Here is a 15,669-nt window from a genome sequence, read left to right on the forward strand (position 1 = left end):
AGGATGTCTGGTGTGAATGGCTCTCTTAAGGGGCTCTGATTGGCTCTTTTTGGGAGTCATTCTGTAGTAGATTTACTTTGATGTTTTAAGTCATTGTCACCTTGACATTAACCTGCAATCATGAATAACTGGGAATTAATTTCCCCCTCAATGATAGCAAGTGGTCCAGGCCCTGAGGCAGCAAAACAGACCCATATCATGATGCTCCCTCCACCGTACTTCACTGTTGGGATGGTGTTCTCAATGCAGGGCCCTTATTGCACCATACGTAGTGCTGCGAGTCCTTCATATACAATTCAGTAATATTTCCATCAGTCCACAAAACATTTTCATAGTAGTGTTGTGTAAGGTTTGGCAAACTTCAGGCATGCAGTGATGTTATCTTTGTATAGCAGCAATCTTTTTTGTTTTTTAGAAGAATTGACCTGCAAAAAGTTAAAGATTTGGAATTAACTGCATGGTATGCAATTGATGTTGAAGTATGAAGACATGCTGAGGATTGGCAATGTAAATGATTCTTGGAGGGAATTTAAGCACAATGAAAGAAACAAAAGCCATTCTCTTCTTGATTTGGTAAGCACTATTTGTCTATGATAATCTGTGCAGGAAGGAAGAAGGAAGTCATGAGTGAGTGAAACCTTGAAAAGCCGCCTGACCAGAGGGAACAATCACATAAAAAAAACAACCATCGTCTTCTCTCAGTCAGAATGAAAGTGGAAGTCTGCGTAGCTTCAAATTGACCATAAAATTCTTGGAAAGAAACAAATAACAGGAACCAGTTAAGGCTAATAAAGCCGCTAGTTTATTTATAAATTTAGCTGTAAAAAACACAGGACCAAGCAGAACATGTATAATTGAAATGGCCTTGTATCAATGATGACAAAAGAAGTGTTTCAACAAAGAAAGTGAAAATGCCTTGATCTGTTTAGAGTCGTTACTAAAGTGTGGGAAAGTTGGCTTGGTTCCTGACCATTTTTTCCCCTTGTGAATATAACATTTTTCAAAAAATATTAATAGTTGTATGATATACAGCATGTTATTTTCAATCTTAAGTGGAGATAATAGCTGTAGGTGTCTCCCTCATGAGATTTCACTTCTATCTTGGCAGGGAACAAAGTTTTTTTTTTGACAATAGGAAATGTTTTCTACCTCTATCATGATCAGTTTTTTCAATGGAGGCAGGCAGGACACGGTAAAACTAGATACCCGGAGTAACCCCCACAACCATGTGTTGAACTGTTTGCCTTTGCCCCGGAGCCCAGGAAGGAAGGTTACCTCCTTAGCAACGTCCAGGCTTATCGCTTTTGTTATTCCAGTGAACTGAGACAAACTGTTTGGTGCTGGACAAAGGCGGGTCTCAGGCTTACACACACGAACTTCCACATATAGAGACATGCACACATCCCTCCCCTAACCACCCCCCAACCCACGCCTTCGATGCTTCGTTCCCCCAGCGAGACAGGCGGGTCTGAGAGCTGCGCCGGGTGGCTGCGGATCCAGATGGCCGCCTGGCTATGCTTAAGGGATCAAATTCTTATTTCACTCAATCAAATGCAAATAAATGTATAACTTTTATACAATGTGATTTTCTGGATATTTTTTTAATATTCTGTCTCGCACTGTTAAAGTAAACCTACCATTAAATTATAAACTGTTCATTTATTTGTCAGTGGAAAGATTAAGCAAAAATCACAAAATCGGCTGCGGCTCAAATAATTATTTCCATCACTGTAAATGTGTACAAAAAAGGAAATGAAACAGTAAAAGTGTTTTTCTCAAACTATTCAAATCTAGTCTTTTATCACTGACGCCCCTTGAAGACTCTTGGATTACTGCCAGGGAGGAAGTGAAAGTGAAAACTTTGGGGGAAACCCCACCTACCGCTGTATCACTGATAAGGAGGTGCATTGCTTCAGAGGTTGATCATTTTCATAAGCTGAACTATAACGAGTCGTCCATCCAGAAGCTGCTTTCTGTCTGCCATCTGCTTGAATCTAAGCGACTACAGCCCCCTCCCTGAGGTAAGAAAACAAACTTTGAAAATAAACATTCAACATTTATGCGTGCTCCACGGAACCTTTTCATAGCAAATAGTTGTGTACTACCAGCAAACACTGAGACGTTTGATAACAGCTGTTTGAATGTCATAACGAGGGCCTCATCTTTATCACGACAATTGAACTCTGGTCTACCAGGTGTAAGTCCAGTACTTAACCCACTGATCCATCTCAATCAACATTTAAATTATATGCCGTCAACCGACTTTTCAGTAGATAGTTCTTAAGGATTTTTTTCTTAAAATGATAAAACAGATTATTTAGATTAGAACATTAGATTTAAATGAAGGAATACAAAAATTGCATAAGCTTAATGTATTTTTTTTTTGAGTAATGCTACTCTTTGGACATGGAGTGGACGTCAAAGTGTGCCCGTCTGCTCACAAGCATTTCACAGCCAAATAAATTGTGACTCAAATAATGTTGTATTTAAAACAAAGACACATTCATTTCTGTCTTTCTTAGCAATAATATTGTTGGTTCCTGGTTTGTAAGAGAGCATCTGACTGGTGGAAACAACCTCACCATCTATCCACCTTTTGACCATGTTGCAGTTTTCTGATGTCCGGCCCGGACTACTTATGGCCAGGGACTCGACTTCACCGTTCGACCATTGTTTGTTGGCTTGCAATGTTAGTGTTCTTAATGTTGTTTACAGCCCACTTAATTTTGTGCAATAATACCAAACTAGATGCTGTCTAGTGATGGGGTCACTCAAGAAGCAATGCCAAATTGATGGGTATGGTGCAACAAAACACATGACGTGGAAAAAAAGAGTTTGATGAAAAGGGAAGTTTGACTAGAAGGGTCAGCTTTTAATCTGTTTTATTATTGACAAATATATAGGTTTTGCTGAAGTAGTCTTTGGTTCACGTCTCTCGTGTGTTGGTAATTTTCTCACCAATCTGACCATTTTCTGACACGCTAGCATGCATGTATGCCATGTGGCCAGATATTTAAAACAAAATACAGAGAGAGTATCTGTCAAGCATTGCTACAGAAAACCACAAAAAAAAAAAACCTGTGTACTGTTCAGAACAATTGACTCTGTCCTGAATGTCCCACAGACTGTATGTTTGGAGACATCCATCAATGTGTGTAATAGTTTTCTGCACTTTTTTATTGAGAAAGTTGCTTCCACAAGAGCTCTCATCTCTCCACCCACCTATGACCCTTCTGTCTCTGTTCCTTGCCCAGTGTTCAACACATTTGAACATGTGACTCTGTCAGTGTTAGAGGATGTGGTGGCCCATATGAAACCATCAGGTTCCCCTTGTGATGTGGTCCCTCCTCACTTCTTTAAATAAGTTTTCTCTACCTTAGGGCCCTCGGTTCTGACTATTGTAAATAGCAGCCTGTCCTCTGGTGTCCCCGTAAGCCTTAAACATGCAGTCGTACAACCTTTGCTGAAGAAGCCTGGCCTTGACAGCACTGTTTTAGCAAATTTCAGGCCCATCTCCAAGTTGCCATTTGTCTCCAAAATCCTGGAGAAAATAGTCTATGCACAACTAAAAACTTTCCTTGATGAACACAGCATCATGGAGGTTTTTCAGTCTGGTTTTAAAACGTTGCATAGCATGGAGATTCGTTTTTAATGATATTTTAATCGCAAATGATAGTGGTAACCATGTTGTTCTTGTGCTACTCGACTTGACTGCTGCCTTTGATACTGTCGATCACATTATCCTGTTGAAGCGTCTGCAGCAGCTTGTGGGCATTGGTGGTAGCGCCCTGAAGTGGTTAGGTCCTACTTAGCGGACAGGACTATGTGTGTTGGTCTTGGGGCGAGTGAATCCTCCACCGCTCCGCTCTTATATGGGGTCCCCAACATGGTCTCACATAGCCACGGATTTGCTTAACTCAAAATCTGTGGAATAGCCACGGAATCACTCAAATTTCCGTGAAATTGACATGGATTTTGCTACAATGCAAGTTAATGACAGGCATATCCCGTGGCTATTCCATGGATATTTTTTCCTATTGGTTTGTGTCCAAGTCACGTGATTTTCAAGATTCCGGCAGTCAGAACAAAAAACATGGTGGTATGTGTACATAATCACTTTGTCGCGAAGATCTCGCCAGAAAAACACGATACGCTGTGTTTTATTTTGAAATCTGCCTGATTCTCTGTGTATTTAACGGATCAAACCTTCGCCCATTACATGCCTTGTGCCTGAGGTTGATTTGCTGATCAACATATTATTCTGTTGCAGCGGGAGACACTAATGTTGACAAAGTGACGACTTACGATCAGATTTGTCCCGTTTTATGTTGTAATCAGTGCAATAGTGAAATCTTGTTTCTTTTACCTCAGGCAGCTTTCAAAGGTGAAATCTTTTCTTGCACACAAGCACTTCAAGACAGTAATCCATGCTTTTATTACCTCTCGGCTGGATTACTGCAATGCAGTTTATTTCGGAGTTAGCCAGTCCTCCCTTGCACGTCTCCAGTTAGTTCAGAACACTGTCACCCGTCTGCTAACTGGAGTACGTAAGGGGGAGAACATTACACCCATCCTGGCCTCCCTCCACTGGCTGCCGGTGCACTTTAGGGTTCATTTTAAGATTATTTTATTTGTTTTTAAGTCTTTAAATGGCCTCGCCCCGCCCTACCTCTCTGAGCTCCTCCACTCCTACGCTCCTGCACGTGGCCTCCGGTCGGCCGATCAGCTGCTCCTTAGGGAACCAAGGTCCAGTCGTAAGCTCAGAGGGGACCGGGCTTTCTCTGTCGCTGCTCCCAGCATTTGGAACAATTTACCTTTGCACATCAGGCAGGCCTTCTCACTGTCTGTTTTTAAAAGTAATCTTAAAACCCATTTTTATTCACTGGCTTTTAACTCAACATGACCATTTGCTCTGTTTTAGTTGTATTCATCTGTTCTTTGTGGATTTTAAAATTAATTTTAAAACCCACTTTTATTTAGTGGTTTTTACCCAGCACAAGACTCACTCTGTTTTAGTTGTTTTGACGTGTTGTCTGTTTTTATTGTTGGTCTGTCCTGCCATGTACAGCACTTTGTATCAGCTGTGGCTGTTTTAAAGGGCTCTATAAATAAAGTTGATTTGATTTGATGATGCAATATGTTCTAATACTTATATATATATATATATATATATATTGATTTCTAATGCATTTGCCGATACCAATTGTTATTGTGATGCCTGTATTTTACACTATGAAGGTCAAGTGAATTTTTCTGTTTTTCAGTGTGAAAAATGGTGAATTACAAAGCAACAGTGCACACTGCTGACCTTGACAACGCCGGCACTTCAAACGCTGTCTTCATTAAGCTGGTCGGCACAGATGGGGAGAGTAAAAGCAGGATACTCAGAACATTTAGTGGGGCTTCATCGTTCAAAAGAGGAGCGGTACGTATATTATAGCCCTATCTATGTTTCAATACATAACACGCCTCCTCAACTTTGCCTGTATGAGGCTACAGGCACATTAAATATCAATTTTGAGATGCTGGCGTAAACCCTCACCATCACAGACTCATGCAGCAACAGAATATTTGCTGCTTTGCAACTTTTCAACAGCTGGCCTCAAAGCGAAAGCAACACAAATCCTCAGAAAATTGGAATCGTATGTGTGTCAACTTTTCTACAAATTAATAATTGTATGCTTATTATTGCTAATTATCAATATTTCTTTATTGAATACATTTTTTCTTCATCTCTCTTGTACAATGTAAACTCCAGGTGTCTAGTTTCACCGTGTCCTGCCCTGCCTCCATTGGAAAGCTGGTCCTGATAGAGCTGGAGAAAAAACATTCCCTTTTCTCCCCCAAAAAATCTTGGTTCCCTGCCAAGGTGGAAGTGAAATCCCCTGAGGGAGAAACCTACAACTTTCCCATCTACCACTGGATCTCTGACAGCGAGGTGCACCGCTTCAGAGAGGGAACAGGTTTGTGGAAATTAGTTTCTGTACATCCTGTACACTGTTCACTGACCACAGAAGACATAAAAGGAAGATGAGTTCTGACTATAATGAAGTTAGAGTACATTCATGCCAACATACTGTATACATCAACATTTTCAAACTTGGTGTGGTTCTTTCTTTTAGCTTTGAGAGTCTTTGAAGACAGCCATCATCATGGCCTGTACAGTCGGGAGCAGGAGCTGTGCCAGCGAAAGAGAGACTATCAGTGAGAGCTCACAGCTTCTACACATTTTAACTTTATACACCACAAAACTAACATGCATCCAAACCTCCTCTGCTTTTGTTTAAACATTTAATTATATTAACAGCTAATGACATTGTTACAGCTGTCATGGTTCATTTAAATGGCTTATACTTTAATATATGTTGCAAACTCTAAATTACAACTGCACATACACTAGTAGACTGTATGTAAAATGTTCTTCAACTGCTCTCTTCTATTTTCCCAGCTGGCATGTGTATGCTGAGGGGATACCCCAATGCCTGAAGGCATTGGACATTTGGCATCTGCCTTCTGAGGTCAAATTCTCATTGCGCAAGGACTTGGAGGTTGTTTACACTCTACAGTCAGGGTAAAGTCCTTAAATTATGTAAAAAAAAAAAAAAACATACCTTACATACTTATAGATCAAACATATTTCAGACATCATAATGAAGTTACCCTTTTATTTTCAAGGCTACTTCAACTGAAACTGGAGGGACTGGCTAATTCCAAGGAGAACTGGTCTGATATTGATGATATCAATAAGGTGTTCTGCTCCAGGAAGACTGAAATATATGGTAGCCTACTCTCAATGTAGTTTAATGGAGTACTTGATAATGTATGAATAATATCAACAATAACACTAATAATTAGGGCCATGGGGCAATCGCACCTGCTACTACTAGGACTAGTAGCGGACGAAAAAATTTATAAAAACGTGCAAATTATATATCAAAACGTGCGGTTTGATCGGGATCGGTGTGCTATTACTTTTCTCTACGGAATAAGAATGTTTTTGCGCTGTAAGTCGCGAAAAACTGCCCAAAATTTTGCATTGAAGTTAATGGGACGGCCAGAAAAAAATGAGCAAAATAGAACAATAATTGGAGATTTTCAAATGTCTACTTCTCCGGTATAATTTCACCTAGAGACTCCATTTAAACTTTAAACAGTAGACACAAGTATTTTTGTATTGGTGTATAAATCCACGTTTTGATAGGTCATATAGTTTTTTATCAATCCCTGTTCAATGACCATGATCATCATCGTTTATTGCATGGAATGTTCGTGTCAGTGTGTGACATCATCGCCAGAGTGTAGAGGGAGAGAAAAAACAGTCAAATAAATTTGAAAACTGCGCTCCAGGCCGCAAATTCCACTCTACAGAAATAATTTATACATAGAAACGTAGGAAAATTTGTCTTGTCACTCACAATCCTCTGGTAAAGCTATATCAAAATATACACTATATATTATACTATATATACAGCCATATTAAAAACGCAGGAAGATTTCTGTAGAAAAGTATATTTAATAGTTTTTCAGATCACTCTTTCAAAGCTACTTCTTAATTTTTCTTCACAAAAAACATATGTAGCTGTTCAGGAAGAACTCAGGACGCTCAAAGTGAAGTCGGATCAATGATAGGTATTATGGTTTTTCCAAAAATGCTTTCTGTTCGAGGCCAGAAATTCCAGTCTGTCCACCTCTGGCTGCTGTCACTGTGCCGGAACATTCTACAGGTGCAGTTAATTCTGTTGATTGCTCTGATTTGATTGGTCGGTCACAAAGCCTTTGATCCTTTGATGTGATTACAGTAACAGATGCACGCACCAGGCGGCAATCTCCATGTCTGAGCATGGAGGCCAACCAGGAAGTGCATTAAGCCTGCAATCCACCGAAAATTCCAGTAGGGGGTGCTAAGTTTGGCTGCAAAAAAAATCTGCCTAGTCATTTCACTTCTCACTTGATTTATTACCTCAGAAAAATTTTTCAGGACAACACTATGGTCTCAATCGCTAGTTAAAAATGATCTTCAAGACAATTTGATGTCGATAGTTCTAATAATGGCCCTATTTAGAAGAAAATAGAAGATAAAGAATCGTATGATTTGGGGCGTTTCTAGCTTTGATTGACAGGTCACTGACAAGGCGAGCCGTCACCAGGAGAGAAGCAGAGCAATGCGTATCCACGGCGAGGTGTCAATAAAGTTATATATAACGTTATATAGATATAAAAGAGGACGTTTACCGATTTGGTCTCATAACTTTGACCCTTTCACTGTATTTTCACTTAATGACAGTTTATTTGAACGTTTTGTTCAGTAAAAATGTCTTGTTCAGTGTTTGGTTGGACTAACAGACACTCCAAGGAGTCGCTGCTCAGTTTTCTGAGGTAAGAAAGATACATTTTGTTTTTGTTTTTTGCTAGCCAAAACTAACATCCCAGTTAATGCTCCAATTAATGCTAACATGAATTAGCAGCGGCTTCTCTCAGTGGGGTTGCCGGTGGTGTAGAGAGGCGTGTAGTCAGTGTCGTCAGATCCCTCGCGCTCCGCCACAGTCCAATTATGGTCTGCTCCGCGTATTGGAAATAAGATGGCGACGCAAGATGGAGACAAGTATAACGCTGAACTCGAGGCTTCCAACGGGCAGTCCACAAACCAATGGGTGACGTCACGGTGACTACGTCCATTATTTATATACAGTCTATGGCACGCACACACACACACACACACACACACACAGACACACGTCATTTTATGTAATTACAATTACAGATACACACACACACACACACACACACAAATGCGCTCATAAGCGCACACACTTCTCCAGATACACACGTTTTACACACACACACACACACACACACACACACACATTTTGAGTTTAAAGGGCATAGGTTGCTGTATAAATAAATAGAAAAGGAATGCTTGTTGTAGGTGTGCTCCTTGTATATAATATACCATCATAACATTACTAGTATTAATTGTTTCAAATCTCTGAAGAATCTCATCATAGTGTACACACACTGGTAGTAGCCCCCGTGGCCCTTTCAGAATTTCCCCAGAGGAAATGTTCTACTTATATGTTGTTATTGTTGTAAAAGTACAAAGTTTTATTTATTTAGAACCTATTTAAAACAAGTTAAAAAGCCGATTACGATAAAAACAAATGGTTAAAGTAAATATAATCCAAACAAAGGATATGAACAGGATATACTATGGCTGCCAGTGGCAATGATCCCGCTCCAAGCATTTTGAACTCAATGACAACTTTACAACGTACCACATGTATGAATTGCTATTATTGTTGACTTGGTCACCTGGAGATTTGAACCCTGGACTTTTGCATACCAGAGAATAATACTGTTATGTGGTTATGTGTTTAGATAAAGTACTTAATTAGAGTATACTTAGTATGCCTCTGTGTAAGTACAACTTTTTTAATTCACAAGGACCACTCATCCAAACTACTTCCAACTTGACACTGCGCTTCCCTGGGTCCTGAGCTATACACCTGCCATTATAGACTTGCATCACACAGCCAGTCGCAGCAATTTACAGTCAGAAACACTGTCTGAATATACTCCGGTTAACAGGGGAAAAACACCAGATAGAAACTTGACCGTAAATAGTCAATTGCCCGGGGCCCCGACTTAAAGGTCTCCAACTAGATTCATTAACGTCAAGCAAACCAGATGTTTGATGCATTTGTAGTACATTTCCATTGGCTTTTGCTTGCAAACTGCTCAAAGAATGTGGATTGGTAATCAGATCTCAGTGCATCTTAGCTACATTCAACACTTGTACTGAAAGCTGTCCACTAGTCATCATGTCACACAAGATGCATGTTAATGCCAGAAAAGTACAGGGCCTGAGATTTTATACTCTGTTCTATTTTCAGACTATGTCCGGCGTCATTGGAAAGAGGACAGTTTTTTTGGCTACCAGTACTTGAATGGTATCAACCCCATATTGATCCGACGCTGTTCAGCTCTGCCAGATAACTTCCCTGTCACTGACAACATGGTCTTCCTCGGTGGACAGTTTAGCTTGGCAGATGAAATGAAGGTAATTGCCTTGACCTTAATTGATCTTAGTATTAATCATGTTTTCCTCCATGTTAAATTAACATGTTGCACATAGAAGTTCACTGAGTGTAAACATAGGAGTCAAATAACTTTCTTAGTTCTAATTCACTTAAACAGAAAGGCAACATGTTCCTGTGTGACTACAAGCGTTTGGATGGACTAGAAGTAAACAACATCGATGGGAAGAGGCAGTACTTGATGGCTCCTCTTGTCCTGCTCCACAAAACACCTGATGATAAGCTGATGCCAATTGCTATTCAGGTACGATCAAGCAGAGCCAATAGACGTGTCACATGTTTACTTAACCCTGAAGCTACCTTGCTAACCTTAAATTCTGCCTTGTAGTACAGGGCCCAGTACTGGTAATGGATCTAATGAATCAAATGAACCACATCCCTCTTCCTTCTCCTGCAGCTGAAGCAGACTCCAGCAGATGACAATCCCATCTTCTTCCCTACTGATTCTGAGTACGACTGGCTGCTGGCCAAGATTTTTGTGAGAAGTGCAGATTTCAACGAGCATGAGCTCAACGTTCACCTGCTGCGCACTCATCTGCTGGCTGAGGTGTTTGCAGTGTCGCTGCTGCGCAACCTGCCCATGGTGCACCCACTGTACAAGGTAACTGAAGGGAGAACACTAAACTTACTGGAGTTTTAGTTTCTTCAAGTTGCTGATTTGTATCTTCTTGTGCACTCGTATCTTCCAAAGTTAATGAATCATATTTTAGTGCGTATTGAAGTATTTCACACTGATAAATGGTGTAGACATATCAAGATTTCTGCCTTTATTAACATGTTATTAATAGAGTTCCCTTGTTTCCTCAGCTCCTCATACCTCACACTAGTGGCACTCTAGTGATCAACAACCTGGCTCGAGCTCTGCTAATATCTGAGAATGGATTTTTCAAAAAGGTACGAAAAGACCAACATGATCAGTAGTCCGTTCCCTAAACAATGTTTTTTTTCTCATATGTCATGTACAATATTTTTATTCACTTTAATTGCCTGTATATTTGACTGTTTCCTAGTATACAGCTACTGGTGGAGAGGGGGTGACCACACTCCTGCAGAGATCTCTGTCCTCAATGACCTACAGCTCTCTCTGCATACCAGAAGACATTGCTGAGCGTGGGCTGGAGGATGTGCCGAACTTCTACTACAGAGATGATGGACTCAAGCTTTGGGACATCATCCACAGGTAGTTAAGGTGTCATGATATTGACAGGGGAAAAAAGCCAAATTTTGCCCTCTTTTGTTTTGTATCATTTAAACAAAAGAGATACAATTTACAAATGTGCATGTTTAAGAGGTGCTAGTATTTGAACTTTAGAGAAAACCAGGCTAACTGTTTTCCGTCTTCATGCAAAGCTGCGCTAAATGCTATGTATGATCTACTTGTTCAATGTTGCACCAAAGTCTTGGGGTCAAGACAGCTCATAATGCTATTTACATGAACTCCTCTACATTTCTCCAAGGTTTGTGCAGGGAGTGCTCAGCTTCTACTACAAGAGTGACGTCGAGGTCCAGAAAGACTCTGAACTGCAGAAGTGGATTGCGGAAATTTTTGAACATGGATTCCTTTCCCAAAATAGCACAGGTGGGCAAAATCTAAATTAATTAATCTGAATTAAACTCTTAATAAATGTAGAATCATACATGCCAAGTTATGTAACAAACTGTAACAAACGAAGATTCTGACTCCGAGGTTACACTGCACATTTTTAAACTTTAGCCAGTTATAAAGACACATAGATAATTGATCTAATGTACAATCACAGTTATAAATTCCAAGTTTTCCAAAAAGGAATTATAGAGCTATTATATTGTGCTATCACAGCAAACTATTCTTTGGGAATCAGAGTGTATAAGCGCTTATTATATGAAGTACTATGATGGGCTACCATGTTTCATCTTTAAGTATTTGGGATGGTGTTGGGCCATGAGATTTTTTAAATGTACCCAACATTAAATTGGACATCTTGAATTAATGCAGTTTATTCCCTCTGATTCTCAGGAATTCCTCAGAGTTTTACCACTGTGGCTGAGATGGTCAAGTTTGTCACCATGGTGATCTTCACTAGCTCAGCACAGCACTCAGCTGTGAACACTGGACAGGTGAGGCCTTTTAATTTTGGGAAATTATCAACTATAATGTTGGTATTTTTGTAGAATGTGTTGATGAAGTTTTGCATTTTTTTCTGAAGTTGGGAGAAATAAATGACTTAATCAAGTCTGCAGAAATGCTAACACACTCACAATGATGACACTAACATACATATTTTGCAGTGCATGAGAGAACCACATTCAGTCTTTTGTCTCTAAATAAGTTTTCCTTGTGTCTTGTTTGATTCAGCTCGAAGCTAAAATACCTTCCCACCAGAACTCCTGCACATATAAGCCAATTAAGTTTGAACAACATTTAGTTAGCGTTAAAATATTTCAGTGTGGATTTTAGTGGACAGACTGACCCACAGACTGACATGGCTTTAATAAGTATCAATCACTCATCTGTCAATCATTCCTTCATTGCAGTACGACTACAGTGGCTGGATGCCCAACAGTCCCGTCTCCCTGCAGCATCCTCCACCAACCACAAAGGGGACAACAAGTAAGGCCACAATGCTGCAGACATTGCCTAACAAGGGCGCAACAGCTAACGGAATGGCCGTCTTATGGCTACTCAGCCAGCAGTACTCTGACTTCGTAAGTATCCAAAACCTCATGAAAACATATTTAAATAAATCACATTCATATTCTTGTGGTGTAAAGTAGGTAAATTTGTCAAAAAATATCCTCCTCAAGCTATTAAAATCCCGCTCACTTCATTCAGCTGTCCAATATTTTGCCAATTATTGATGTTTGATAAAGATTTGTTCACAAAGTTAGTGGAAAATACAAAGTGTGACTTTAAAATGCTTCATTGATCTCCTCAGGTCCCTCTTGGCCATTACACACAGGACCATTTCTGTGAGAAGGTTCCCTGCAAGCTGATAAAGGCTTTTCAAACAGAGCTTGAAGTGATAAGTGCAGTAATCGAAGCCAGAAACAAAAGTCTGGAGATCCCATACACATACCTGGATCCAGCAGATGTTGATAACAGTGTGGCCATTTGAACATCAGAAGGTGTGACCTCCTCAGCTGTCGGCCAAAATCCAGCTGCATGTTAACTAGCGTGAAAAAGGGAAGAACTGCATGTTCTGTGTTGGATTACGGAGATCTTTTGTACATGAATGCTGCTGCTAAATGTCTTAGAATGATTGATACTGTTTATCATGCTTCTTTGAGGTTCATTACTAACTGTAAGATGTCCACTCACCATTTTGAATTATACTCTCGGGTCGAGTGGCCTGCTCTGGCCACTCGAAGGGCTAGTCATTGGTATACCTTCATTTATAAGGCAATATTGAGACTGCTGCCTTCGTACATTTGCAGTTTAATTACTGTGAGAAATGCAGGATCTTATTCTCTTCGTTCACAAGATCAATTGTTGCTTTCTGTCCCTTCTGCTCGTACGGAGTTGGGTAAAAGGGCATTTGTTTACTCTGCACCTTATGCTGGAATATGCGCCAGAAAGAATGGAAATTAACTGAATTTGTTACTTTGAGCACTTTTTAATCCAAACTAAGAGTTATTGAGGCCAATTCCATAACATGCACTTGTTTCTCATGATGTGTTTAAGGTCTGTATGTTATGTAAATATGTAACTGTATTCTGTGTTTGCTGCCTCTTGGCCAGGGCTCCCTTGAAAAAGAGGTTCTTAATCTCAATGGGATATTCCCTGGTTAAATAAAGGTTAAATAAAAAAAATAAAAAAATGTTTTTAACTGATATCATAATGGAAAGAAACATTCAGATCATTGTATGCTGATTGGGGATTTTATACAGTTTGATTAAATGTGGCAGAACTTTCAATCATAATCCACTCAAGGCTTCTTAGTTTATCATACATATGCCAGGAATCTAAAACTAATTACTGCAAGATTACATATTAACTGTGCCTTATAACTTAGTTATAATTTTGTATGCATAATTGTGCTCAAGTGCTCATCACACAGCACATGCTCAGTTTCACAGATAGAATAGATAGATAAGTTATCACCAGAGAAAGAGAGATCATTTCAGTGGTCCTGTGTTACTTCTTTTCTGTGAAACAAAATCTTAATAAGAAAAATTTCCCTCACAGTTTCTAGATGTAAAATACAAAATATGAGGCTGCTACAATGATAATTTTCTTACTGCATCTTTCATGAACAAAATGTGAATGGGTGGTCATTTTTGATCTGTGGTTAAGTCTACATAATGAGATCATTGTTACCATAATCATTACCTAATATTTGTTAGTATAATAACAAAAGAAAAAAGTCACTTTTTTTTGCAGTTGCCTCCCACTACACAAGTTAGTACAGGCCAAATTCAGTATATATTCTACAACAACAAAAACCCACAGTTAAACTAATGTGGATCTGCAAACAGCAGTATGATAAGCTGTTGGCTGTGTTCTGGAAGCGACTGGAGGTTAAACAAAGACACAATAGATACCAGTAAGGATTACATAACTTCTTTGATGGAGAGGTTGTTAGTTGTGTACTTTTACAATATTTACAATCACTATTCACATTTTTTAACAAAACACTGAGTCTTAGTTGTCAATAATAAATATTGTTGGAAAGCCCAGCAGCGACCCCTGGTGGAAGAAAGTGAGTAATGTGGTGGAAAATCTTAAGAGACAGCAAAAGTTTCTAGAAGGACAGCCCTGTACGGGATTTATTGACAAGTATCACAAAACAGATACAATATTCGAGATACACAAAACAGGTCCTTGGTTTGAACAGCAACTCGTCTGTTTTCATATTTTCTGTCCCTTTTATACCTAATTTTCATGCATAAGGTCTCTTGCTTTCCTGTTATTGTTCTCAAATGGTGAAGTGGGATTTCCTATCTCACAGCTGCTCATATCTAATCACGCAGGAGCTTCCTGTAGGTCGGGGCTACATTTCTTGTGAATGTGAATCTAATAAATAGGTAGGCTCAATGATCAATGCAAAAAAAGTGTACTGATTGTATTAACTTTCACTTACCAGTAATATTACAGTGAAATAGAAAGTGTATTCTCATATTCACCATTATATTACAACACAACATTATAAACAACATTCAGCCTGTTACAACTTTCTGTTCTACAGTACTCTTACTTTTCCAGAATAAATGACTGGATTTTATTAATTAACAAATGATCCATTGCATGAACACAACTTAAATTATATTAATATACAGTTCACAATAAATAAAATCTTGTTTATCTCTTATAATAAATGATATATAACTGAAAAAACTTCTTACTGTCAAGGAATAACACACACACAAAAAAAACTCTTAAAGCAACACTGTAGTTTTTCTTCATTTACGCCTACTTTTTTCTCCCCCTCCAAACAGGCGATTTACAGTTATTTTTACACAGTGATACTACTTAACCTATGCATGTATCCACACGTCGTTGCCTACATTGTCCTTGTTGTCTCTTTCGCCTTCTTCTCTCTTATTTTCATCTCTAAACTGCATCAGTGGTTGGACTGATTATTAATATAGAGAAGTT

The 15,669-nt window shown here is 39.2% G+C and overlaps 1 protein-coding gene across 1 annotated transcript; it reads left to right on the forward strand.

The window, feature by feature from the left end:
* The first annotated feature begins 1,932 nt into the window (after positions 1 to 1,932).
* On the forward strand, positions 1,933 to 13,933 carry LOC131977618 (arachidonate 12-lipoxygenase, 12R-type-like). The gene is made up of 15 exons (XM_059341007.1): positions 1,933 to 2,021; positions 5,265 to 5,425; positions 5,759 to 5,963; positions 6,123 to 6,204; positions 6,449 to 6,571; positions 6,676 to 6,779; positions 9,891 to 10,057; positions 10,195 to 10,338; positions 10,492 to 10,695; positions 10,902 to 10,988; positions 11,105 to 11,274; positions 11,552 to 11,673; positions 12,091 to 12,191; positions 12,609 to 12,779; positions 13,010 to 13,933. Exons 2-15 carry the CDS (start codon positions 5,273 to 5,275, stop codon positions 13,187 to 13,189), a joined length of 2,013 nt encoding a protein of 670 aa, XP_059196990.1. The 5' UTR covers positions 1,933 to 2,021; positions 5,265 to 5,272; the 3' UTR covers positions 13,190 to 13,933.
* Positions 13,934 to 15,669: the final 1,736 nt, after the last annotated feature.

The sequence above is a fragment of the Centropristis striata genome, chromosome 1, assembly GCF_030273125.1.
Source record: "Centropristis striata isolate RG_2023a ecotype Rhode Island chromosome 1, C.striata_1.0, whole genome shotgun sequence".
Classification (NCBI taxonomy): Eukaryota; Metazoa; Chordata; class Actinopteri; order Perciformes; family Serranidae; genus Centropristis; species Centropristis striata.